Source organism: Euphorbia lathyris, chromosome 5 (genome assembly GCF_963576675.1).
Source record: "Euphorbia lathyris chromosome 5, ddEupLath1.1, whole genome shotgun sequence".
Taxonomy (NCBI): Eukaryota; Viridiplantae; Streptophyta; class Magnoliopsida; order Malpighiales; family Euphorbiaceae; genus Euphorbia; species Euphorbia lathyris.
This window is the reverse complement of record NC_088914.1, coordinates 45876667-45897044: the sequence shown is the minus strand read 5'-3', so window position 1 is coordinate 45897044 and position 20378 is coordinate 45876667. Positions and strand designations below refer to the sequence as shown.

The 20378-nt window shown below is 36.0% G+C and overlaps 2 protein-coding genes and 1 long non-coding RNA gene across 6 annotated transcripts; 1 reads left to right on the top strand and 2 right to left on the bottom strand.

Annotated features, from left to right (window-relative positions):
- Window positions 1-5558: 5558 nt before the first annotated feature.
- On the bottom strand, window positions 5559-10749 carry LOC136230617 (ribosome biogenesis protein BRX1 homolog 2-like). The gene is made up of 8 exons (XM_066019746.1): window positions 10550-10749; window positions 10338-10479; window positions 10055-10133; window positions 9809-9933; window positions 8184-8285; window positions 6240-6308; window positions 6056-6154; window positions 5559-5938 (listed from the first exon to the last, which is right to left on the bottom strand). The coding sequence occupies exons 1-8, from the start codon at window positions 10747-10749 to the stop codon at window positions 5807-5809; spliced, it is 948 nt and encodes a 315-aa protein (XP_065875818.1). The 3' UTR covers window positions 5559-5806.
- Window positions 10750-11219: 470 nt separating this feature from the next.
- LOC136230618 (uncharacterized) lies at window positions 11220-11892 on the top strand. Its single transcript, XR_010689475.1, has 2 exons — window positions 11220-11356; window positions 11475-11892. It is a non-coding gene; the product is annotated as an uncharacterized lncRNA (long non-coding RNA).
- A 197-nt stretch (window positions 11893-12089) lies between these two features.
- On the bottom strand, window positions 12090-17341 carry LOC136231271 (uncharacterized). Of its 4 annotated transcripts, none has more exons than XM_066020595.1 (6): window positions 16991-17341; window positions 14753-16451; window positions 13079-13975; window positions 12928-12991; window positions 12731-12847; window positions 12090-12650 (listed from the first exon to the last, which is right to left on the bottom strand). In XM_066020595.1, the coding sequence occupies exons 2-3, from the start codon at window positions 15539-15541 to the stop codon at window positions 13745-13747; spliced, it is 1020 nt and encodes a 339-aa protein (XP_065876667.1). In that variant the 5' UTR covers window positions 15542-16451; window positions 16991-17341; the 3' UTR covers window positions 12090-12650; window positions 12731-12847; window positions 12928-12991; window positions 13079-13744. The 4 variants fall into 3 exon arrangements, with proteins under 4 accessions (XP_065876668.1, XP_065876667.1, XP_065876670.1 ...); XM_066020596.1 differs by having other exon boundaries at window positions 12090-12669; XM_066020597.1 differs by having other exon boundaries at window positions 12090-12637.
- Window positions 17342-20378: the final 3037 nt, after the last annotated feature.

Sequence of the window (20378 nt, the reverse complement as noted above, 5' to 3'; positions counted from 1 at the left end):
AAAGCTTGGGATAAGTTGTGTTGGCCAAAATCAAATGGAGGACTGAGCTTCCGTGACATTCACAAATTTAATCTTGCACTATTGGCTAAGCAAAGTTGGCGGCTTGTTCGACATCCAAATTCATTGGTTGCTCAATTACTGAAAGCACGTTATTTTCCTAATGTTGATTTCTTACAGGCTTCCTTAGGGCATAACCCTTCTTTCGTATGGCGTAGCATCATGGCGGGTCGTGATTTATTGATTGAGGGGCTGAGACGGAAGATTGGCAATGGAGAGTCCAGTTCCATCTGGAATAGTCCATGGCTTCCTGACGATCAGAATCTGTATCCCACGAGTTCGGTTGCTGCATCATTACAAACAGGCCTTGTGAAAGACTTAATGAATGAGTATGGGGGATGGAATGAAGAGATCATCAGCACTAATTTTAATAGTCGTGATTTTGCACTTATTCATTCCATTCCTATCAGACGTAGGAGAGCAGAAGATGGATGGTTCTGGCCGAAGGATAAATCTGGAGCGTACATGGTAAGAAGTGGATACTTTCAAGCATTGGGACCAATATGGATGTCTCTGATAAATACAAATCGAATCAACTGGAATTTAATTTGGAACCTGAAGGTAGCACCGAAAATTAAGAATTGTCTATGGAGAATATTTATTAACTATTTACCAACGCTAAACAACCTTGCATCCCGCCATAGCTCTCTTCCTAATTGCTGCCCCGTTTCTGGCGCATTTGGGGAAAATGAATTTCATGTTTTCATCGGGTGTCCACGGGCGTATCAGGTTTGGCAAAAAAATTTCCAAGATAATCGAATGGATAAGATTACCAACTTCATTCAGTGGTTTATCAATCTCCTTGAAGATGCAACAAGCGATTGTAATCGTATCGCAATGATATGTTGGCAATTATGGAAGGCGCGAAATGACAAAGTATGGAACGATAAGCTTCGCACCCCTGAGGAAATCTGTTATTCGGCAGCAACAGAGCTTGTGGCTTGGCAGGCTGTACAGAATTGTCATCCGGGTCAGGCTACTCCATATTCAAATGCACAGAGTAAGTGGAAAAAGCCCAGCATCGGTAGCTTCATATGCAATGTTGACGCAGGCATTGATAGCCAAAACAATTTCTGTTCATATGGTTTTCTTCTACGAGATCACCAATGGCGATGTTTTGCGGCTCGTATGGGCTATCTTGCAGATACAATTAATCCTCCCTTGGCAGAGGCTATGGCGATCCGCGAAGCGTTATCATGGGTCAAGGATTTCAATCTAGGACACGTCGAATTTCAATCTGATTGTTTGGCGGTGGTTCGGGATATTCAACATCAAAACATTCAATTATCATATTTGTCTGATGTTATTTGTGAGTGTTGTGATTTATTACGAGATTTGAATACTTGTTCTATCTCTTTTGTGAAACGATCAGCGAATTTAGCAGCCCATAGTCTTGCTAAGGCTGTTACTTCTAGTTCTGTTCGTGGTGAGTGGGCTTGTCCACCATCGCTTATACTTGATGTTCTCTCTTCTGATTTAAGTTAATAATAAGTTATGTTTTATTCAAAAAAAAAGTCTTTTAGTTAAAATTAATTGTTTTCTTAATTATTATGTATTAACCTTAAAAGACATGTATTGTGAAACAGATGGAGTATTATATAACGAACTCAAAAAAGAAGAACAAATCAATGGATTTACCTAGAGCTTGTGGTTTCACTTGTCGTTAAATGCATCTCTTGTTTTAGATCCACTGTTATTTTGTTGCAAAATTTTTCCAACATTTGTTACAACTTATTTTTAGTAATATCAAAACTCTTCAAAAAAAAAAAAATATATATATATATATCAACAAAAATCAATCAAAAAATCATTTGAATCTTAAAAAACTATTCACATGTTTATAAGAATATTCATTCTAACATGGTTTGTATAACATACAAATTAAGTTTGTGGTTGGAAAAAAAAATAGATGATTGTTTTTTTCTATCTAATTTATGATTTATATTAACAATATCTCAAATATAACATAAGGTGTGATAAGTTATAGACTATATTTATATATATCAAGTGATGTTTAACTGTTCAGTTACTAACCATATAAATATAGTCACAGATCTATACTTATTAAAATCATATAGTGATTAAAATTACCGTTAAATTTATGCTTATTAAAATCTTCCTAAGTTGGAATTCTAAAAAGGTTAGATCTAATAAATTTTATTTATAAAAAGGTATATAATTTATTAGTTTCCTCTTTTTTTTTTTATCTAACACACTCTTTAGTCCCCCTATTTTGAAAAACACGTCATAAGATCCATATCTTTTGTCAATATTAACATATTGGTCATTCACTACAAAATAACGAAACATTGGATACAAAATTTGGAGATAGTTGAAATATATTGTCTTCAATTTTTATTTTAAAATTATGCCCTTGCTCCATGATTTTGTCAATCTCCTTTTGCAACTGATGGCATTTCTCTGTGGTGTCTGAAGGATTTATGGTATTTGCAGTAATGTTCTTTGTCGAGTCGGGATTTGCCTTTGTCGGCAGGTAATAGTTGGTGTCCGGATCTCCTTGGGCTCGGCTGCGAGGTGTAATGTACCTCCTTTCCGTGAGCTCTATCGTTTCTTCTGTCTCTTCCTCCGTCAAGGAAGTCCGATTCTCCGCGTGGGCGATATGGTGTAGGAACTTCATCCCTTCGCCCCTTGCCCTGATCGCGGGACTCGGTCGGCGTTTTTCCCTTCTCCTCTCTCTTGGCCTCTCCTTTCGCCTTGTCTTTCTCTGATTCTGCATAGCCCGGGGGCGGTTGTAGCCCTCGTACCGCACTAAGGACTGTGCCATGGTCATTAGCTCTTCAAACGATCTAGGCATTTTTCGTAAACACTTTTGTTTCAGAGGCTCGCGAGAAGTACCCTTTGCCAATGCGTCATGAGCAACCTCGAGATTGAGGCCCTTAACTTGCGAAGCCATGTGATGTAATCTGGATAGGAAATTCCGGACTGGCTCCGTTGTTCGTTGTTTAAGGCCGTTGAGGTCGGAGCTAATTTTTCTGACTTTTGCCGCCGCGGCGAACCTTAAAAGGAAAAGGTCCTTGAGGAGGTCAAATGAGTCAATGGATTCTGGTGGGAGACCTCGGTACCATTCATGTGCACTTCCTGATAGCGTGATGGGAAAACCTTGCACATTATGTCTTCATCTTTTGAATAGAGGTTTATAGTGCTCATGAATGAGGCCACGTGGTCGTTCGGATCCTCGATTCCTGTGTACTGAGCAAGCCGAAAAGCTTTCCATTCTCGCGGAAAACGGGTTTCAATGATTCGCTGTATTAACGGGGTTTTACTGGTTGTTACGTTGCCTCCCATTACCTCACCCAAGGCTCTATTGTCAAGAAAGCGCTGAATTTTGGATTCCAACAGTTCCTCGATGTCCAACTGGACCGTGAGCTCGGCTCTAGTGGTTCGGGCTCCTAGTGTGGATGGGGCGCCTCTCTGATGACAGGTGACGCCTGTATTGGTGCGATCGTTGTTTCAACTCTTCCTCCGTCGGCTCTTGGGGTCATAGGACCGGTGGTTTCTTTCAGGTATTGCCAGATTTTGGCGTTCTCGTCTTGCAAGCTCCTTTGTTGCTCTATGATCTTCATCAGGGCTGCGGTTTGAATTGCTAGAATCGTTTGGAAGCTTCGAATCGCGCTGAGCAGCTGCGATGTGTTATATGTCTCTTCCTCCGCTGGGTCGACTTCCTCCATCAGAGGACCCAAATTTATCGGGGTGATTGGGATAGCGGGGGCTGCCCGATGCTCGGTGGTTGCGGTACTGGCTTCGCTGAGCAACATCTCCTTCAGTGGTGTAGTCTCTGATGGGTTCTCCATTGTTTCGAAATCTGAAGTTACTTGTAGTCCACGCTCATCGCACCAAATAATTAGGGATGGAACTGAACAGTAACATTTTGAGTATTTCCAAGGTGTCCCTTCAGTGTTAGACGTCCCTGCGCTGGAAACGGTCCCTGAGAAATCTCCTACGATCAAGTTAGAAGGAGTATAATCGAGGTGCTATTAGTGCAAGTAGATAGAGAGAGAGTTAATGTACCGTTATAGGACCTCTTGGGGGGTTTATATAGGGATTCTTAGAGGTCCGATAAGTCTGTGGTTTCCAAGGCTGGTAGGTTGGGCCCTTTTGCCCTGGGCTTGGCCCAGATTCCTAATCAAAAGCTAAAAGCAATTATTATATGAACCTAATGAAACACTATATTTTCTACAATTTGAGACGATAAACGCTGCTCGAAAATGCTAAAACAAACACCTCTTAATTCCTAAGAGCATCTCCGATAGAGGTTGCTTCAAAGAGTGCCAAAACTTAACACATCATACTAAAATATAATATTTTATTAATTTAATAATTCACATCACTCTTGTCAACTTTTGTTTAAAAATGCTCCAATAGTAAGCAACCTTAAAAGTTGCCACAATGACCCCACAAAACATTTACTTAGGGGGCGTTTGGTTTGTGGTCTTTAGAAATGGGAATGGAAGGGTTTCATTCCCTTTGTTCTTGTTTGTTTACAAAAAAACACATTCTCTTTACCCACTTTAGGTTAAGCCATTACCCCACTTTAGGTTAAATCATTACCTTATGCCCTCTAGGGAATTGGATTCCCTTTACCTCATTCCCTTTGCTAAACATATCCAAACACATAGGGGAATTAATGATTATTCATTTCCTTTCCTTCAATTTCCCTTTCTTGATTCCTTTTCCCTTACCCCTTGTGAACCAAACGCCCCCTTAATATATAATTTATTTTAATTATAAATATTATTAATGTGAAATGAGAAAAATTAATCAAAAAGGTGCATCAATAATATTTAAATAAATCACTTTTTTTTATATTAAAAAAAGTTTGGCAACCTTGCTTCAAAATTACCAAAAAGTGGCAACCTCTTGGCAACTTTCTTGGCAACAATCATCACTCCAATATAGACACTCTTTAAAAGTTACCAAACCCAATGCCAATCAGCTGACACTCTTTTAAGCACCCTTTATTGGAAATGCTCTAAAGGTGGCAGCAACAGCTATAGGTGCATCACCATTAGCTGCTCTTGAATCGGTCTCTGGTCGGTCTCTGGACCAGAGCTAGCTTGAGGAGAAGTAGAGCTCCTCCCGAGTCTGCCGGTGAATCAGAGCTAGCTTGAGGAGTAGATTAGAGACAAATAGGTGAGGAGATTAGTAACATACGGTTAAGTTTCCTTATTTTTTTGGCAACTGTTGTTCGTGTTTAAGACAAAGAATAATCCCTTTTTTCCCTTTCTTGAGTGCATTTAACTAAATCAATAGGCACCTCTAAAATGAAAAAGTTTTTTGTACTTTGAGGGCTGATCCAGTATCCTAATCTAACCCAACCCATGAATTTGTCTAGGGCTGAATTAATTTTGAAAATTGTGTACTATTTTAATAGTTATTTCTTATTTCTCTTTTGGAAATCCCTATATTCTATCCATTGCAACTGCATATTATCAAGTTATATATTACTTGTAAAACTATATATGTGAAAAAAAAAATACACTAGAAAGAGAAAGTCCCAAGATCTTTACCTCAAATATAAAGATACACTAAAATAGAAATGATACAAAGTAGCATAAGCCCACAATGATATTGGATAAGCATGAGCCCACAATGCAATGCATAGAAGAAGCAGCTAACCCATGTTGTTCATTTTGACATATGAAAGATACATGACAAACTCCAAAATTGGCTGACTTCGCCAGGGATATAAGTAAACTTACCAAAATTTGATTGAATTAAACAACAAAAATCATTCCTTCCAAATGTCTGCCAATTCATCAGGTACCAATGCGTTTGATTGCTCGTGCATTTTCCTCCTTGTCTTGGCTTTCACTTTCATTGCAAATTTCCCTACCTTTTGCCTCTTCTCCATTGCTCGAATCTGGAAATAACATCAGGCTTAATATTTGCCTAATCATTTGCAAAATTACCTAACACCAAAACTTCATATGGGGTTATACTCAAACACGCCATAGACAAAGAATAAGGCAACTCAAACCTGGTTAGGTGATACGTAGAGCGGATTCTCATACAACGTTGGACCTCCAAAGCTGCCACCAAATATCTTGATAGGGTTTAAACAAAATCTTGGACCAACCTGAATTGGACCGTATTATCAAATTAGTGATGATCATAAGTGTATAGCTGCAAGTTACAATTCAAAAAACTTCTTCAACACAAACCTCAATAAGAGTCATTTTATCCAGTCCACCTCGTGCCAATTTGTCCGATTCATTATGAGGAACAGATATCTATATTAAAGAAGATGATGACATTGAGTTATGAACTTCCACAACTAAAACAAAAAGTGTAAAAACGTTGACAAATTGCAGAAAAAGATGAAGAGTAACATAACAAATTAGAAGCTAACAGACATTGCAGATGCACACCATTATACTCTCTTCCAAAGTTCAATCAGCAATAGGAAAACAAGTCCAGTAATCCACATCTTTCTATTTTGATAAACCACCAGCACCAGTCTAAAAGTTCTTTTTACCACCAAGTCAGCATAAGATACCATCGCAATATTAGCAAATGTACTCATAAAAAATTATTGAAAATAATTTACCACCAAAAGATCAGCAAATACATGCAACGTGATTATACTAGTTGTTAATTGCATCTCTGCCTAAAATGGTTATCATAGGGGATGACCAAAATCATCAAATTACATTAACATCATCATGATGACCATAACTTCAACTGAAAAAGATTCTGAAGGTATTTCTGGCATCATATATGCATGAACGTTTGTGGCAATACTGCTAAACAGATGCAACAATGCCATCTCAAAAGGATGTTATATTCAAATGGTATGACATTCTCCTTATACAAGTAAATGTATACGAGTGTGTAGGTGGGTCAAGATCCCTTATGTAACACTGAAGGGTTATATATATATATATATATATATATATATATATATATATATATATATATATATATATATATCCTAGCTAAAAGATGAAAATACTCTTATGTATTCTCCTTCTAATTTACTTTCCATAAGATATTTCATTATCATACAAAATGCTGTTTATATTCCCTGTTTTAATCTGATAAATATTGTATCAGCCTCTATTCAACAGAGTTTAAAGTTTCAATGCAAAAGTAATTTCTCTACAAACAGATTGGGCTAAAATATCTACCCAGAGTTTAACTATCAGAATGAATACTGACAAGGAATGATCTCAAAATTTCACCTAATCTATATTCACCTCTATTTGTTTTTTAACTTTCCTTTTTTATGATAAAAATTGATAAGAAATTTTTATGTTTCTTTTCTTTTCATGCCAGTTGTAATACTTCAATTGTGTTGTCTAATTCAATCTCTTTATTTTTGTATAGTTTATTTAGATAGTTATTTCAGTATTCACTAATTTTGGTTCCAATTCTATGTACATAGCCATTTTCTCTTCATTTTTTCATTTGGGGTGGGGGGAACAGCATGCTAAGTATTGGGCTTCTAAGTTTTTAAGTCTCACTCCCATCTTTTGTACACTAAAAAAATCTGGGAATCCATGATTGGGGAATATAATTGCATAAGATGCAGTAGACAGTTAGTTTCCAATAGAATTGATATAGCCTATATGAGATGCTACAATCATAGTTATTAAAAGTGCATGGCGCACTAAGGTGCTAGGGGTCCTGGAGCCTTGGCACATGGCGCACCGCGATGGCGCACGCCATGGCGAGACAAAGGGCACTTACAAAAACAAAAACTATAAAACTAACATAAAAATGCAATGAATACTAAATCATGGCAATATTCTTAAGCATAAATAAAATTTAAAATGCAAAATAAACCTCATGTTAGAAAGCTAAAGTTGAATATTAAATCCTAAGTTCTGTTCCTGATCAAGACTCTCCAAATTCATCACTCCTGTTGAATTCGAATTCCCCTTGGCTGCTTTGTTTCTGTTTGAATTCATTCTCTGTGTTTTGTGCTACTAAACTTCTTCCTCTTATAATAAGACTCTGTCGCTTCCACTTCTAATTAATTCAAACATATAATCTCTCATTGTAGAACAAAATCATGCAACAGAAAAAGAGCATACCAAAATCTTAGCGTTCAAGGATGTACCAAGGACATTACACCAAAAAAGTCTAAACAATATCAAATTTACCTGGTAATTACGGAACCATATATGATCATCAATAATGGAGAAAACAAAAACGTGATCATAATAGGGCTTAGATTTCCGGTGCTCCTTTGGTGTTCCAAATATCTGAGCAAAAGAAATAAAAGAATCAATCTGTGGAGTATTGTCTCGAAAACTTCCAAAGTGCCCATCTAATGTATACCCATGTAAACCACCAAAACCATCACGGAGAGTGCAGCAGAAGCTGTAGTTGAATTTAAAAATCTTGAAAAGAACTTAATGTCAAGATATTCCTCGCAACAAACTAATTGCCAGTTTAAATATCACCTAGCAAATAAAGGTACAGCATCACTTAAGAAAGCCTTCAATAAATTTCCTAATGATTCCTGTTATATGCCTTGGTTCTAGTTAAGGGACAGTGACATTTATTCATTTTTTTGCTGTTCTTCAATTGGAACCTATGATGTCAGAAAGCAAGGGCTTGTTGAGAGAACACCCTTCTCTTGAACTAATGGTCTGAAATTACTTGCTTGTCATCCATTTTAGTTTCTCAACATAAACAGTAGATATGGGCCTGTATCTGTACCCTCTGTCTAATACAATTACTCTATGAAGCACGGATCGGGGTCGCCGTGGCCGTGTCGGACTCGCAGGGGACTCGACCAGACTCGGCGGTGACACGGCCGGGACATGGGACTCGGATGGGACTCGGCGGTGACACGGCCGGGACATGGGACTCGGATGGGACTCGGCGGTGACACGGCCGGGAAATGGGACTCGGATGGGACTCGGCGGTGACACGGCCGGGACATGGGACACGATACTTGGTTTTAATACAAATTTAATAATCAGGACAAATACCAAGAGCTTAGGACTCATAGCCATAGGCACATATTAATAGCATTAAGGGCTGCTGCTGGAACATTACCTAGTTGTTATGTGCCTAGGAACTAGTTATGGGATGGTGAAAATTATTTCATTTGTTTTTTGTTCCTCTTCCTTTAGAAACTATGAAGTCTAAAGCAAGGGCTTGTTCAGTGAGAACCCTTTGATTTCTTGAACTGATCGTCTGAGTGAAAATACTTGCTTGTCGTCGTTTTTTTTCAACATAAATAGTACATAGGAGCCTGTAACTGCAGCCTAATTAAGTTACTAAGAGCATCTTCAATGCAAGCAACTTCACAAGTTGCCAAAACTTAACACATCATCCAAAAATATAATATTTTATTTTCTCTCTCATCCACATCACTTTTTGGCAACTTTTTTTAAAAAATGCTCCAATGCCAAGCAACTACAAAAGATGACACCATGGTCCCACAAATCATTATTTTATGTATAATTTATTCTAATCAATATTGACATAAAATTGCACCAATAGTAAACAACTATATTTTTTATATTAAAAAAAGAAAAAGTAAGGGTACGAAGGGGTGCCAAAAAGTGGCAACATTGCCATAAAAAAACTAAGCAACCTGCAAGGCACTCTTCCAAGCACCTTACACCTCATCAAGCACCCCCCCCATTGTAGTTTTATAACAAATAAAATACTTAGGAAATCCTTAAGGCACATAAAAAGAAATTCAGTTGTTCTCGTGACATGCTAAAAGAAATATTGTAGACACTACATAACGAGAGGAAGCCAAAAGTACCTGCATAAGCATTTCCTTTAACAGATTCCAACGGGCATCTTTATCAAAATTAGCCGAGAAACTCAAGATTGGTCGTGAACCTTTTAAATGATTTCCAGTTAGCTTCAGTTCTTCCATTGTGTGGACTGAAATAAGCAAAACAGATTCACAAAAGAAAAAGAACTAAACATGTCAACAAACTAGATTAATCTGCATATTACAAATAACTACAAACGAATAGAGTTAATGCCTAGTGGAGAAAGCTACCAGCATTGACTAAAAATTTGACCGACGGACCACTAGGGCACTTGGCCATCCATAAATAAAGATCTTTGTGTTTCCTGCACTGCAAAGAAGAGAAGGAAAACAGTGAATCTTTATTACAGGTTAGAAGATAATTAAAGAACACAATTCATCCATATGTAATGAGCACAAATATCAGCCCAAAAAAAGTAATTATTTTCAGAATCAAGTTAAAACATTGCAATAACAACAAAGCATAAATAAATAAATAAATAAAAAACTTGAGATAACTTAAACTAAAATTCACCTCAAAAAATAAACAAGAAGAACAACTCTTCAACTCAACCAATTCATTAAGTGCCATTCCTTTACTGCTTTTGGCCTCAACCTTGTTATCCTTCTTACAATGAGGCAAAAGTGATACCACATTCAACATCAAGTGCCGATACCTACACACAAATTAATAAATAAATAAGAGAAGTGCATTTCAATAACCCCAGAAAAAAAGCAAGAAAAAACCTGTAATTGATACGGCGAGAGCAAGTAACCAAAACCTTCTCTCTGTTCCTAAAACCCCGATGTTCACTTGCTTTCACCTCATCCTTGTTTTTCCAACCAAATAGTGTCCTCTGAGGTCTCTCAAGAGCACTTTCGTCTTTCCGTTCAAGAGTTGAAGCCGCCGCCATCTGTATTTCACTATGCTTTCTCTTCTTCCCCATAGTATTCTGTGTGATATCTGAAAAACGTAATGGTATTAGCGAGTCGAGTGGGAGAAGTGAACTGGATAAGGTAGAAAATTGGTCGCGATAAACAGCGATGCGGTAACGACGGCGATTAAGAAAGGAACTAAATGACTGAAAGAGGGGAGAGCTGGTGGCTGGAGCTGCACGATTTAAGGACTAGGGTTATTTTATCATTCTCTTCAAGAAATTAAAGTGCTAAACTTGTCAAAAAGGTTGATTGACCCCTGAAATTTTAATATGGTTCAAAAGCCCCTAAACTTGCCTAAAGTGTACTTATTTGATCCTCCGGTCTGATATGGCACTGCACGTGAAACACAGATACAAACCAGGGCGTGAACTTCTTCTTCTTCGAATTTTTTTCCCTTTCTTCCAGAAAGCGTAAAATCCACATTGCGCGCGAAACGCATGTACAAACCAGGGCGCAAGAACTTCTTCTTCTTCGATTTTTTTTCCTTTCTTCCACAAGCCTAAAATCCTTTCCAACCCATAAATCATAAATTTGAATCCCTAAATCTCTTCTTATGTGAATCCCTAAATCTCTTCTCTTAATCTCTGAAGTATCATAATCATCAACTACAAAAAGGTAAGGATTGTTTGCATTTATTTTCATGATTGAATTTCTCCGTCGTCTGAATATGGTCTTCTTCTTCTTCAAAATTCGTCTGAATATGGTCTTTTTCTTCTTCAAAATTCATCAACAGGATTGAAAAGTTCAATTGGTCTACCACCAGGGCGTGAACCTTTTGGAATCAGAAGAAATTCATCAACAGGGACTAGCTTTAAAGTTTAATTCGTCTACCACCTTCAAAGTTCATGGAACCCAAGCTCTCATTTTCAATATCAGATAGCAAGGCACAAACAGAGCCACTCCTTTCCATTTAGTGAAATTTGCTAGAAGTTTCTCTGATAAAAGAAGAAGCATGAGGTGCACCAATTCACTGGGTTGGAGCTTGAAATTTGGTTTTCATTTTACAACAGGATAACTAGTTAGAAGGAATTTTGTGTAATTTGTGGCATTCTTGTTTTGCTTATGTAATAAGGAGAGGCTTGATTTGTGGCATTTTGCTCATGTAATTTTTTAGCTCTAAGTTTACAAAAAAAAAAATGGTTCCAAATTTAGTTTCTTTTGTGTTGTTGTTATTATGATGGTTTGTTGATGAGTAACAAACTTTGTGCAAATATTGTGTTCCAAAGTACATTTTGTCTTTATGAGTTTGTTTAAAAAAATGCTAATTTTCACTGACTTTGTACGAGTTGGTTTGTAAATTGAAAATATGGCACAAAATGCAAATCCGCAGCAACCATTTGCCACAATATGAAAATCTAGCACAATGAAAATTACAACAATATGGCACAATGAAAATCACACCAGTACATCCAAAATTCAATCTTTCATAACAAAATCATTACTGTATCTAAAATTCTTAAACATCACAAAAGCGTAAACTAACCAAAATTCATCAAAAACTCTGTAAGTTAATGTTTTAGATACTAATTGCATCATTCCAAAACCACAATAGCCTTGTGTCCAAAATGACAAATGATGCAATTATGGCTACACAACAGTATTATGAATTAAACCACCTCACAACTGTAGGTTGTGAGTTGGTCTTGGAAGTTGGACGATTTGCTGATATAGGTTCTCTTTCTAGAGGTTGACTTGAAGTAACATGTTGTCTTGTTGCTGCATTTGTAGATTGACTTGCAGGTTGCATTTGCCTGTTTGCTCTTTCTTACTGCAATTGCTGTGAAGACATTGCCTTTTTTCCTTTCCACTTAAGCTTTGGTGGCTGAAATCCAATATCTCTTGTCACTTGAGTAGAATTTTTAACGTTCCTTGCTCCAGTTGTAACAAATGTTCCTCCTGGTGTACCATACTATTAAACACAACCAAAACTGAACAACATTATTATATAATTAAAGCAAATTAAAAATTTATTATAAAGGTAGTTCTTACTTGCTCAATTGTAAAACCTGTCCTCTCTGATATTAGAATCTCATACCCCGACCTCGGCCTCTTATACGCATATTCTTTATTGATTTCATTTCTTTCCTTTGATTTTACTGTTCTCCCCTACAAATAAGAACCAATTCTGATATAAATAATGAATTGGCAGTTCACTAGGTTAGATTGATAGCAATAAGTATGATTACCATATTTTTTGCTTGTGTGGTAGCAGTAGTAGACCTGTTAATTGGTAGTTCACTACGCTGTAAACTAGACCCATGTACGAAAAAAAAATCCACAAGTCAAAAGATAAACTAATGACAAAATTACAATCTTAGTTGGTTAGTAATTCATTACCTTTCTCAATTGACAACCTTTTTTATTATGCCCCTCGTTCTTGCAAAATGAACAAGTCATCAATGTTCCCTTGCATGAATATTTACCAACCTTCCTTGGCTCATCCTTTGATTTGCGTCTATTTTTCTTAGGTCTACCAGGTAGTCTCTTAACCTCAGGAGGTTCAATATGTGGATTTGTAGACTCTGGCCACATCTTCATATTAAGAAGAGGTTGAATACAAGTTGCATAAGCTTTCACATAGGTTTCCTTGTGGTACCAATGAGCAACAAAATTTTGAGGGTCTTTTCCTTGCCTATGCAATGCAACAATAGCATGTGGACAAGGAAATCCTTTAAGGCCCCAAGATCTACAAGAGCAACATTCATTCTTCAAATCAACGACATGTTTGTATGCTCATTCTACAACCTCAAAACCAGACTCTCCGTTCCATGTTATGCTACATTTCATTGCACGTGAAGTATTTTTCTTCAAAACATCCATAGCCATTGGTGATATGTCAGTAGTCCACTTTTCCTCCAGAAACTCTCTCATATCTACTATCATGTTCATCATTTATAGTCTAACCTCTTCCAATAGTGTAACTACAGTCTTGTGTCTCGCTTTCAGTATCCACCCATTGAATGTTTCAGACATATTAGGTGTCATTGACAAATAAGCCCAACATCAAGTTTCCTTATTGTAGCACAAAAGCTCCTCAACAATATTTGTACCCAACTTGCTTAACGCTGTCAAATTATCCTTCAACTCAGCTTTAAAAGTGGATTTTGAACATCTCCAAAAACAAGCTCTACGTTCTACACCCCTCCATTTTTTTGACCAATTTGCTAGAACATGTCTTGCACACATTCTGTGTTCCGCATTTGGAAGAACCTCTTCAACAGCAGGAATTAAACCCTATAAAATCACACAAAATGTTTAACAACAATAATTGAACCTCTTCATACAAGTTTAACAATAAAAATGGTTACTGATATAAACCACAAACTGGTATAAACCAGTTTGCATTAAACTGGTTTATTAATATTTATTTCTAATTTTTCTTTTTATTTTTTATTCCTATATTAATATTTCTATTTCAATAATGCAAACTGGTTTATACCAGTTTGGAGCAACAGCAGCAAACTGGTTAGTTTGTTGTTGCATCAAACTGGTTTATACCAGTTTGCAGCAACAACAAACTAACCAGTTTGCTGCTGCTGGTGCTGCAGAAAACTGGTATAAACCAGTTTGCAGCAACAGCAAACTTGCAAACTGGTTTATACCAGGTTGCTGCAGCATCAAATAGTTTGCTGCTGTAAACTGGTATAAACCAGTTTGTAGTAAACTATTTATACCAGTTTGCTGCAAACTAGCTTATACCAGTTTGCATTAAACTGGTTTATACCAGTTTGCAGCAAACTGGTAACCACCAATTTGCTGTATAACTTTATACAGCAAACCGATGTACACCATGCCCTACAATAATAAAAAAAAGGTAGTAAATTGGTTTAAACCAAGAATTGTAAAAAAACAATACAACAGTAAAGTATAAACCAACAATTATATATAAAAAAAAGCAGAGAAGCTACAACACACAGCTAGAAGTTGGAAACTGTACAAACCAATACAACATTAAACTAACATAATAGTAAAGTAATAGGATAAATAAAAATAGGGAAACTGTGAGCACACCTTCTGCATATCAGTCACAACAGTGTATCCATCACCAAAAGATAGGTCCAAATCTGCTTGCAACAATTTGATAAACCATGTCCATGTGTGTTTTGTCTCGGAGTCCACCACTGCCCAAGCAATTGGATACATTTGATGGTTTCCATCCTTTGTTACTGCAACCAACATTTGCCCTTTGCATATTCCCTTTAGGGAATTCCCATCCAACCCTATACATCTTCTGCATCCCTCCTTGAATCCTTTTTTTAGTGCATTAAAACACATGTAAATACCTCTAAATATTAATGTTGGAGGTATCCCTTTGGTGTCCACATGGACTACACATGTACTGCCTGGATTGGACCTTAAAATTTCGTCTCTATAGTCGTACAATCTTGCAAATTCTATCTTGTAATCACCCATCAACTCCTCCAAAATTTTATTCTTTGCTTTCCTGCAAGCTGTCCTACCTACGTATATCTCAAGCTTCGTTTTCACTAAATCTTGCAACTGACATACCCTTATCCCTGGATTTTCAATAACCTTATCCTTGAAGTACTTTGACAGAAATTTTGTACTGCAGTGTCTGTTGGTGTTCGTCTTGTAACAAGTGTGCACTGGAAAGTAGGTCTTGATGATAAAATTATGTGATATTTTCTCTAAACTGCCAAAAAGATGCCATCCACATGTTTTGATACACCTAGCCCTAACTCTATCACTATCGTTTGGTCTTATTGTCAACTGCACACCTTTCCTCACAGCATAGTTGCAAATTGCTTCTCTAAATTGATGCACATTCTCAAATACCATCTGTAATTCCCATAAAGTCTCCTCACAATTAGGATCATAGTGGATCCTTGTCTTTCTCTTTCTAGTTCTTTCTTCTTCTTCAATATCATCACCACCTTCATCTGATGTAGCAAAACTGTCTACATCAGAGCTCCCTATGTAATCTTCATCGCCCCCAACAGTCCAGCATATCTGTTACCTTCTTTCAACCAATCCTAGAATCCAATATCATTTCCAACTACCCTCAATTCAATTTCGTTCTGTTGAATTCCTCTATTTCTCTTAGATCTTTCCCTCCTGTAACTTGAAACTGTCTGTTTAATCTGTTCTACCTCTTCGTCGTTATCAGTACCTTCGGCGCCATCAAGGTCTGCTCCATTTAACTCATCTTCTAATGTATCAGAATCAGATTTATCATCATTGTCATTATCAGAGTGATGAGCTGACTCATTTCCCTCATCTATGTTAGCATAACATGTATTCTCTTCATTTCTATTCCCCTCAATTGGTATATCTTCTTCAATAATGGACAAGTTTGTATTGAATGAATCTGATTGGCCATAAATAACCATATTTGCAACACTTTCCAGAGTAGTACTATTGCATGCAACATCAGCCTGGTGGGTTCCACTCACATAGTCCACATATACATCCACAATATTCTCATTATTTATACCCTTCAACATGTCCATAACCACCCCATCATTAACTATTTCAACAAAATCACCTGTACCTCTAGGTTGGTAATACAGAGGACCGCAAAACTGATATTTAAACGCTTCTCGTATCTTCCAAAGAAGATCTAAACGGCTGATCTTATCTGCATCTACATTTTTTTCAACTTCTTCAATGCCCCCAACATATTTCTCTAACATTCCATCCTCCTTTAACTTCCCTCCATGGTGCCATTTGATATGGAATGATATTTGAACTAAAAAACAAAATATTTAGTTGCCCTTAGAAATTGTGAAGTATTAAACAATGTTTCAAGTACTAAAAATGAAAATGATAATATTACAATAATAACAATATAATGATAAAAACAATATAACAATAATGTGTCTGGTCTATTCTGTTTTGATAACCCTTTACTATTTTGCTTTCACAACAACAATATAACAATCATGTGTCATGTCTTTACTGTTTTTATAACAAATAAAGTAAAGAAAGCAAAGCTAAAGCTGAAAACCAAACATATTGATAAACAAATGCCTACAAAAGCTAAAGAGAATCCCAAGACATGTAATGACAAAAGATAGTAAGACCTTTTCCAATGTAAAAGAGAATCTCAAGACAAAAATGCCCCCAGTTTGCATAACTAATAACCATTTTACACATAGTCCCCTTATGATTCAACTATATCCATATATAAACTCAGGCTATAAACTCAGTGAACTAATTTAGGCAACCAAAACAAAGAATAAAACATAGTAGAAAAGCTGAAAAACTTAAAACAATTTGATACCTTACCTGGAAGTGGGGATTCCATGTGAAATAGCCAATTACAGCTTCCCTTTTTCCTTCTACGTTTCTTTTTTTCCTTCTTTTTCTTGGTTCTTTGTTTTCCTTCTTGGTTTTATTGATATGTTTAGTTCTGCACTTTACTTGTTCGTTTCCTTTCTTCATTTTGCAATTTTTCTTCTTCTTTGTTTCTGATCAAAGAAAGGAATTGGGTTTTACTTTTTTGTTTCTGATTGAAGAAATGAAATGGGGTTTACAGATTGCGTGTTTGAATGAGAGATTATGGCAAGATGAATCGATTTGGGGGTTTTAGGGTTTTTACTCTTTTCTTCCTTTTAGGATTTGAATCGCTTTTCCATAATTTACTTTTTTTTCACCAAATATTTTTTTATTTTCCTACATGGCACACTAATTAGACGTGGCAACAACACTTTAACTATTTGACTTTTCAACAAGAGCGTGGGCAACACTCACTCTCCTGAATCTGCAAGTCATGGGTTGGAGGATCAAATAAATACACTTTAGGCAAGTTTAGGGGCTTTTGAACCATATTGAAAGTTCAGGGGCCAATCAAGCTTTCTAGACAAGTTCAGAGGGCGGTTGATATATTAGGTCAGAAATTAAATTATACTATGTGCCGAGCACACCACCTCAGAATCTGACGTGGTGTGCTACAACCAATAGAAATAAAACATATGGCATTTAGTTAATTTTTTTTAATAAATTATAAAAAAACATTTATCATTCTGAAATCTTTTACTATGCACTTGCGTTTTCAACTCCTCTCAATAACAAATCTAACGTCTTTCCTCTTCTTTCCATCCCCTCCCCTTAAAACCATCGTGGGAAACTTTTCTTCTCTACCTGAGTTTCATTCCTTACATCCCTTCGCTTAATTAATTACCATCCTTTCCCCTTAAAATCACAGTCGCAAACCTTTGCATTGGCAAGAAAAAATAAAACTGGCAAGAAAAAATAAAACTTGGAGAAGATTAATGGTGAACTAAAATATAAAAAGAAAATTTTCAGTTGAGATAAAGTCAATGCTCTTCCTATCTAGGGATGGCAACGGGTAGGGTACCCGCGGATAATGTCATTCCCAAACCCTTACCCTTTTATTTTTTAATTACCCGTACCCGTCCCATTACCCTAACGGGTATACTTTTTGTATCCCATACCCATCCCATTTAATTAGCGGGTACCCTTACCCTTTAAGAATCCTATCCAACTTGCAACTCTGGTACAAGAACATATTTTGAAAAAAAAGAACAAAGAGAGACAGATTGTAAAAAAATACTATTGACAAATCAATCGATCGAACTTAAATTCATGATTTTTTTTGCAATTAAAACTTAAAAAAAAGCAGATACAAAATCTAGTTTTTTTTGTCATTCTCCATCTTTTTTGTTATTACTTATCTTCCCTATTTTATTAATGAAAGATAAATAATAATAAAAATAAATAAATGGAGAAAGATTACAAGTGATAGTTGTCGGAGATATCCTTCGATGAAGATGGAGTTATTTGATAATATCAATTTAATTATCAAATGGATTTTTTCTTTAACAGGTGTCTTATTTCCATTGGCTATGGCATATCACGTCATGGTGTGCCTGGTACATAGTATAATTTCTCGATTTTCTTGAGGTAAATAAATAAATAATTTAAAGGCCAAAACAAATATTTAGCCCTATAAACAATTTTTTTTTCTGTTAAACCCATGATCATGTATCATTTTTTTTTCTTTACTTTTTCTATTATTATTTCTTTACTTTTATAATAAAACGGGGAGTCAAAATCAACATGATTAGAGCATCTCTAATAGGCTCTTAGTTTGGCTCTTAAATTAAAATTTGAAGATGGAGAATTAAAAATCAGCTTCAACAGCCTCTTAGAGGCTCCCAAATCACTAAAAGTCTCGTAGAGAGTCTCTCTCCACCTCTTAGTGTCTTCTAAATTCATTTTTTATTACGCAGCTCGATCTAAGCGCTCTCGTACTTCTCCACCGGCCCTGATGGCATGATGCTAGGTCTGTTTACAGCATTGACCGCGGTATCCTTCTTGCACGGACAATAATTTAGTATTAATGAGTCTCTCTACTTTCACTATTGGTAAATACTAGCCGAAAACCCGTGCGATGCACGGGATATGAAATTTTTATATAATTTAGATAAATAAATAAATTGACATATTTACTTTTAAGTAATTTTATATCATGCTATGAAATTTTTTTTATATAATGTATATTTGAAATTAATGTATACTTTTTATTGATAATTCAAATTAAATTAATTTAATTTTGAAAATAATTGATTAGTTTTTTTTTATAGAATTTTAATTAAAGGCGAATGATTTATTTATTTTTACAAAATCTACTATTTGGAATTTTTAGTAATTTTAATACATTTTCTTTTTTTATAAATGAAATTCTATGAAATAATAATAATAATAAAATATGAGATTAATTAAGAAATATATTAGAATATAATGAAAAACCAAAAGTTGAATTAAATTACAATTACAATTAAATATTATATTTATAATATAAAAGAATTATAATCTATGTTAAAATGGAAGCAACATCAATATATTATACTATAAACCATTGCAATCAATAGTTTTCTAATGTTGCACATGAAATAACTTTATCAATTCAATATGGTACATATACAACAACAACAACAAAGCCTTAGTCCCGAAATGATTTCGGGTCGGCTAACATGAACCATCATATAAAACCGTGAAATCAAGTCGTGTCAGCGACACAAATTCGCTCCCTCCACTCTGTCCTATCCACTACCATATTTTTCTCAATTCCCAGTAAACTCATATCACTCTCGATCACCCTCCTCCAAGTTTGCTTAGGTCTTCCCCTACCCCTCACCACTACATCCTTTTGCCACCCTTCGGTTCTCCTAACCGGCGCATCAAGCGCTCTACGTCTCACATGGCCAAACCACCTTAGTCGGTTTTCTCTCATTTTATTCTCAATAGATGTGACCCCTACTTTTGTCCTAATTATTTCATTACTCGCCCGATCCTTTCTCGTATGACCACACATCCATCTCAACATACGCATCTCCGCCACCGACATCTTATGGATGTGGCAGTGTTTCACTGCCCAACACTCCATACCATATAACAATGCTGGTCTAATTGTCGTCTGGTAGAATTTTCCCTTCAATCTATTAGTCACAAATTCATCTTGATGATAATCATTTTGTTTGATGTAATTTCATGATCACCAAGTATTCGAATTCAATTATTCAATTGAATCAGCTTAAGATGATGATTTCTCCTATTTTCATCTCGTAATATTTCATCAAGACATTCAATCAATTTGTTCTTCATTCTTTCACTGTATAGAATATTAGTCACACTCGCAAATATCACTTAT

Bases quoted from the DNA above. Each gene is read 5' to 3' on its own strand.
- LOC136230617 (XM_066019746.1), bottom strand. From the start codon at position 10,749: ATGGGGAAGAAGAGAAAGCATAGTGAAATACAGATGGCGGCGGCTTCA. The intron at 10,480-10,549 runs GTTTTTTCTTGC...ATTTGTGTGTAG, and splicing joins TCTCGCCGTATCAATTACAG to GTATCGGCACTTGATGTTGA. The intron at 6,309-8,183 runs GTAAATTTGATA...TCTTTAATATAG, and splicing joins TATGGTTCCGTAATTACCAG to ATATCTGTTCCTCATAATGA.
- LOC136231271 (XM_066020596.1), bottom strand. From the start codon at position 15,541: ATGGTATTTGAGAATGTGCATCAATTTAGAGAAGCAATTTGCAACTAT. The intron at 13,976-14,752 runs GTGTGCTCACAG...GTGATTTTATAG, and splicing joins TTGTGACTGATATGCAGAAG to GGTTTAATTCCTGCTGTTGA.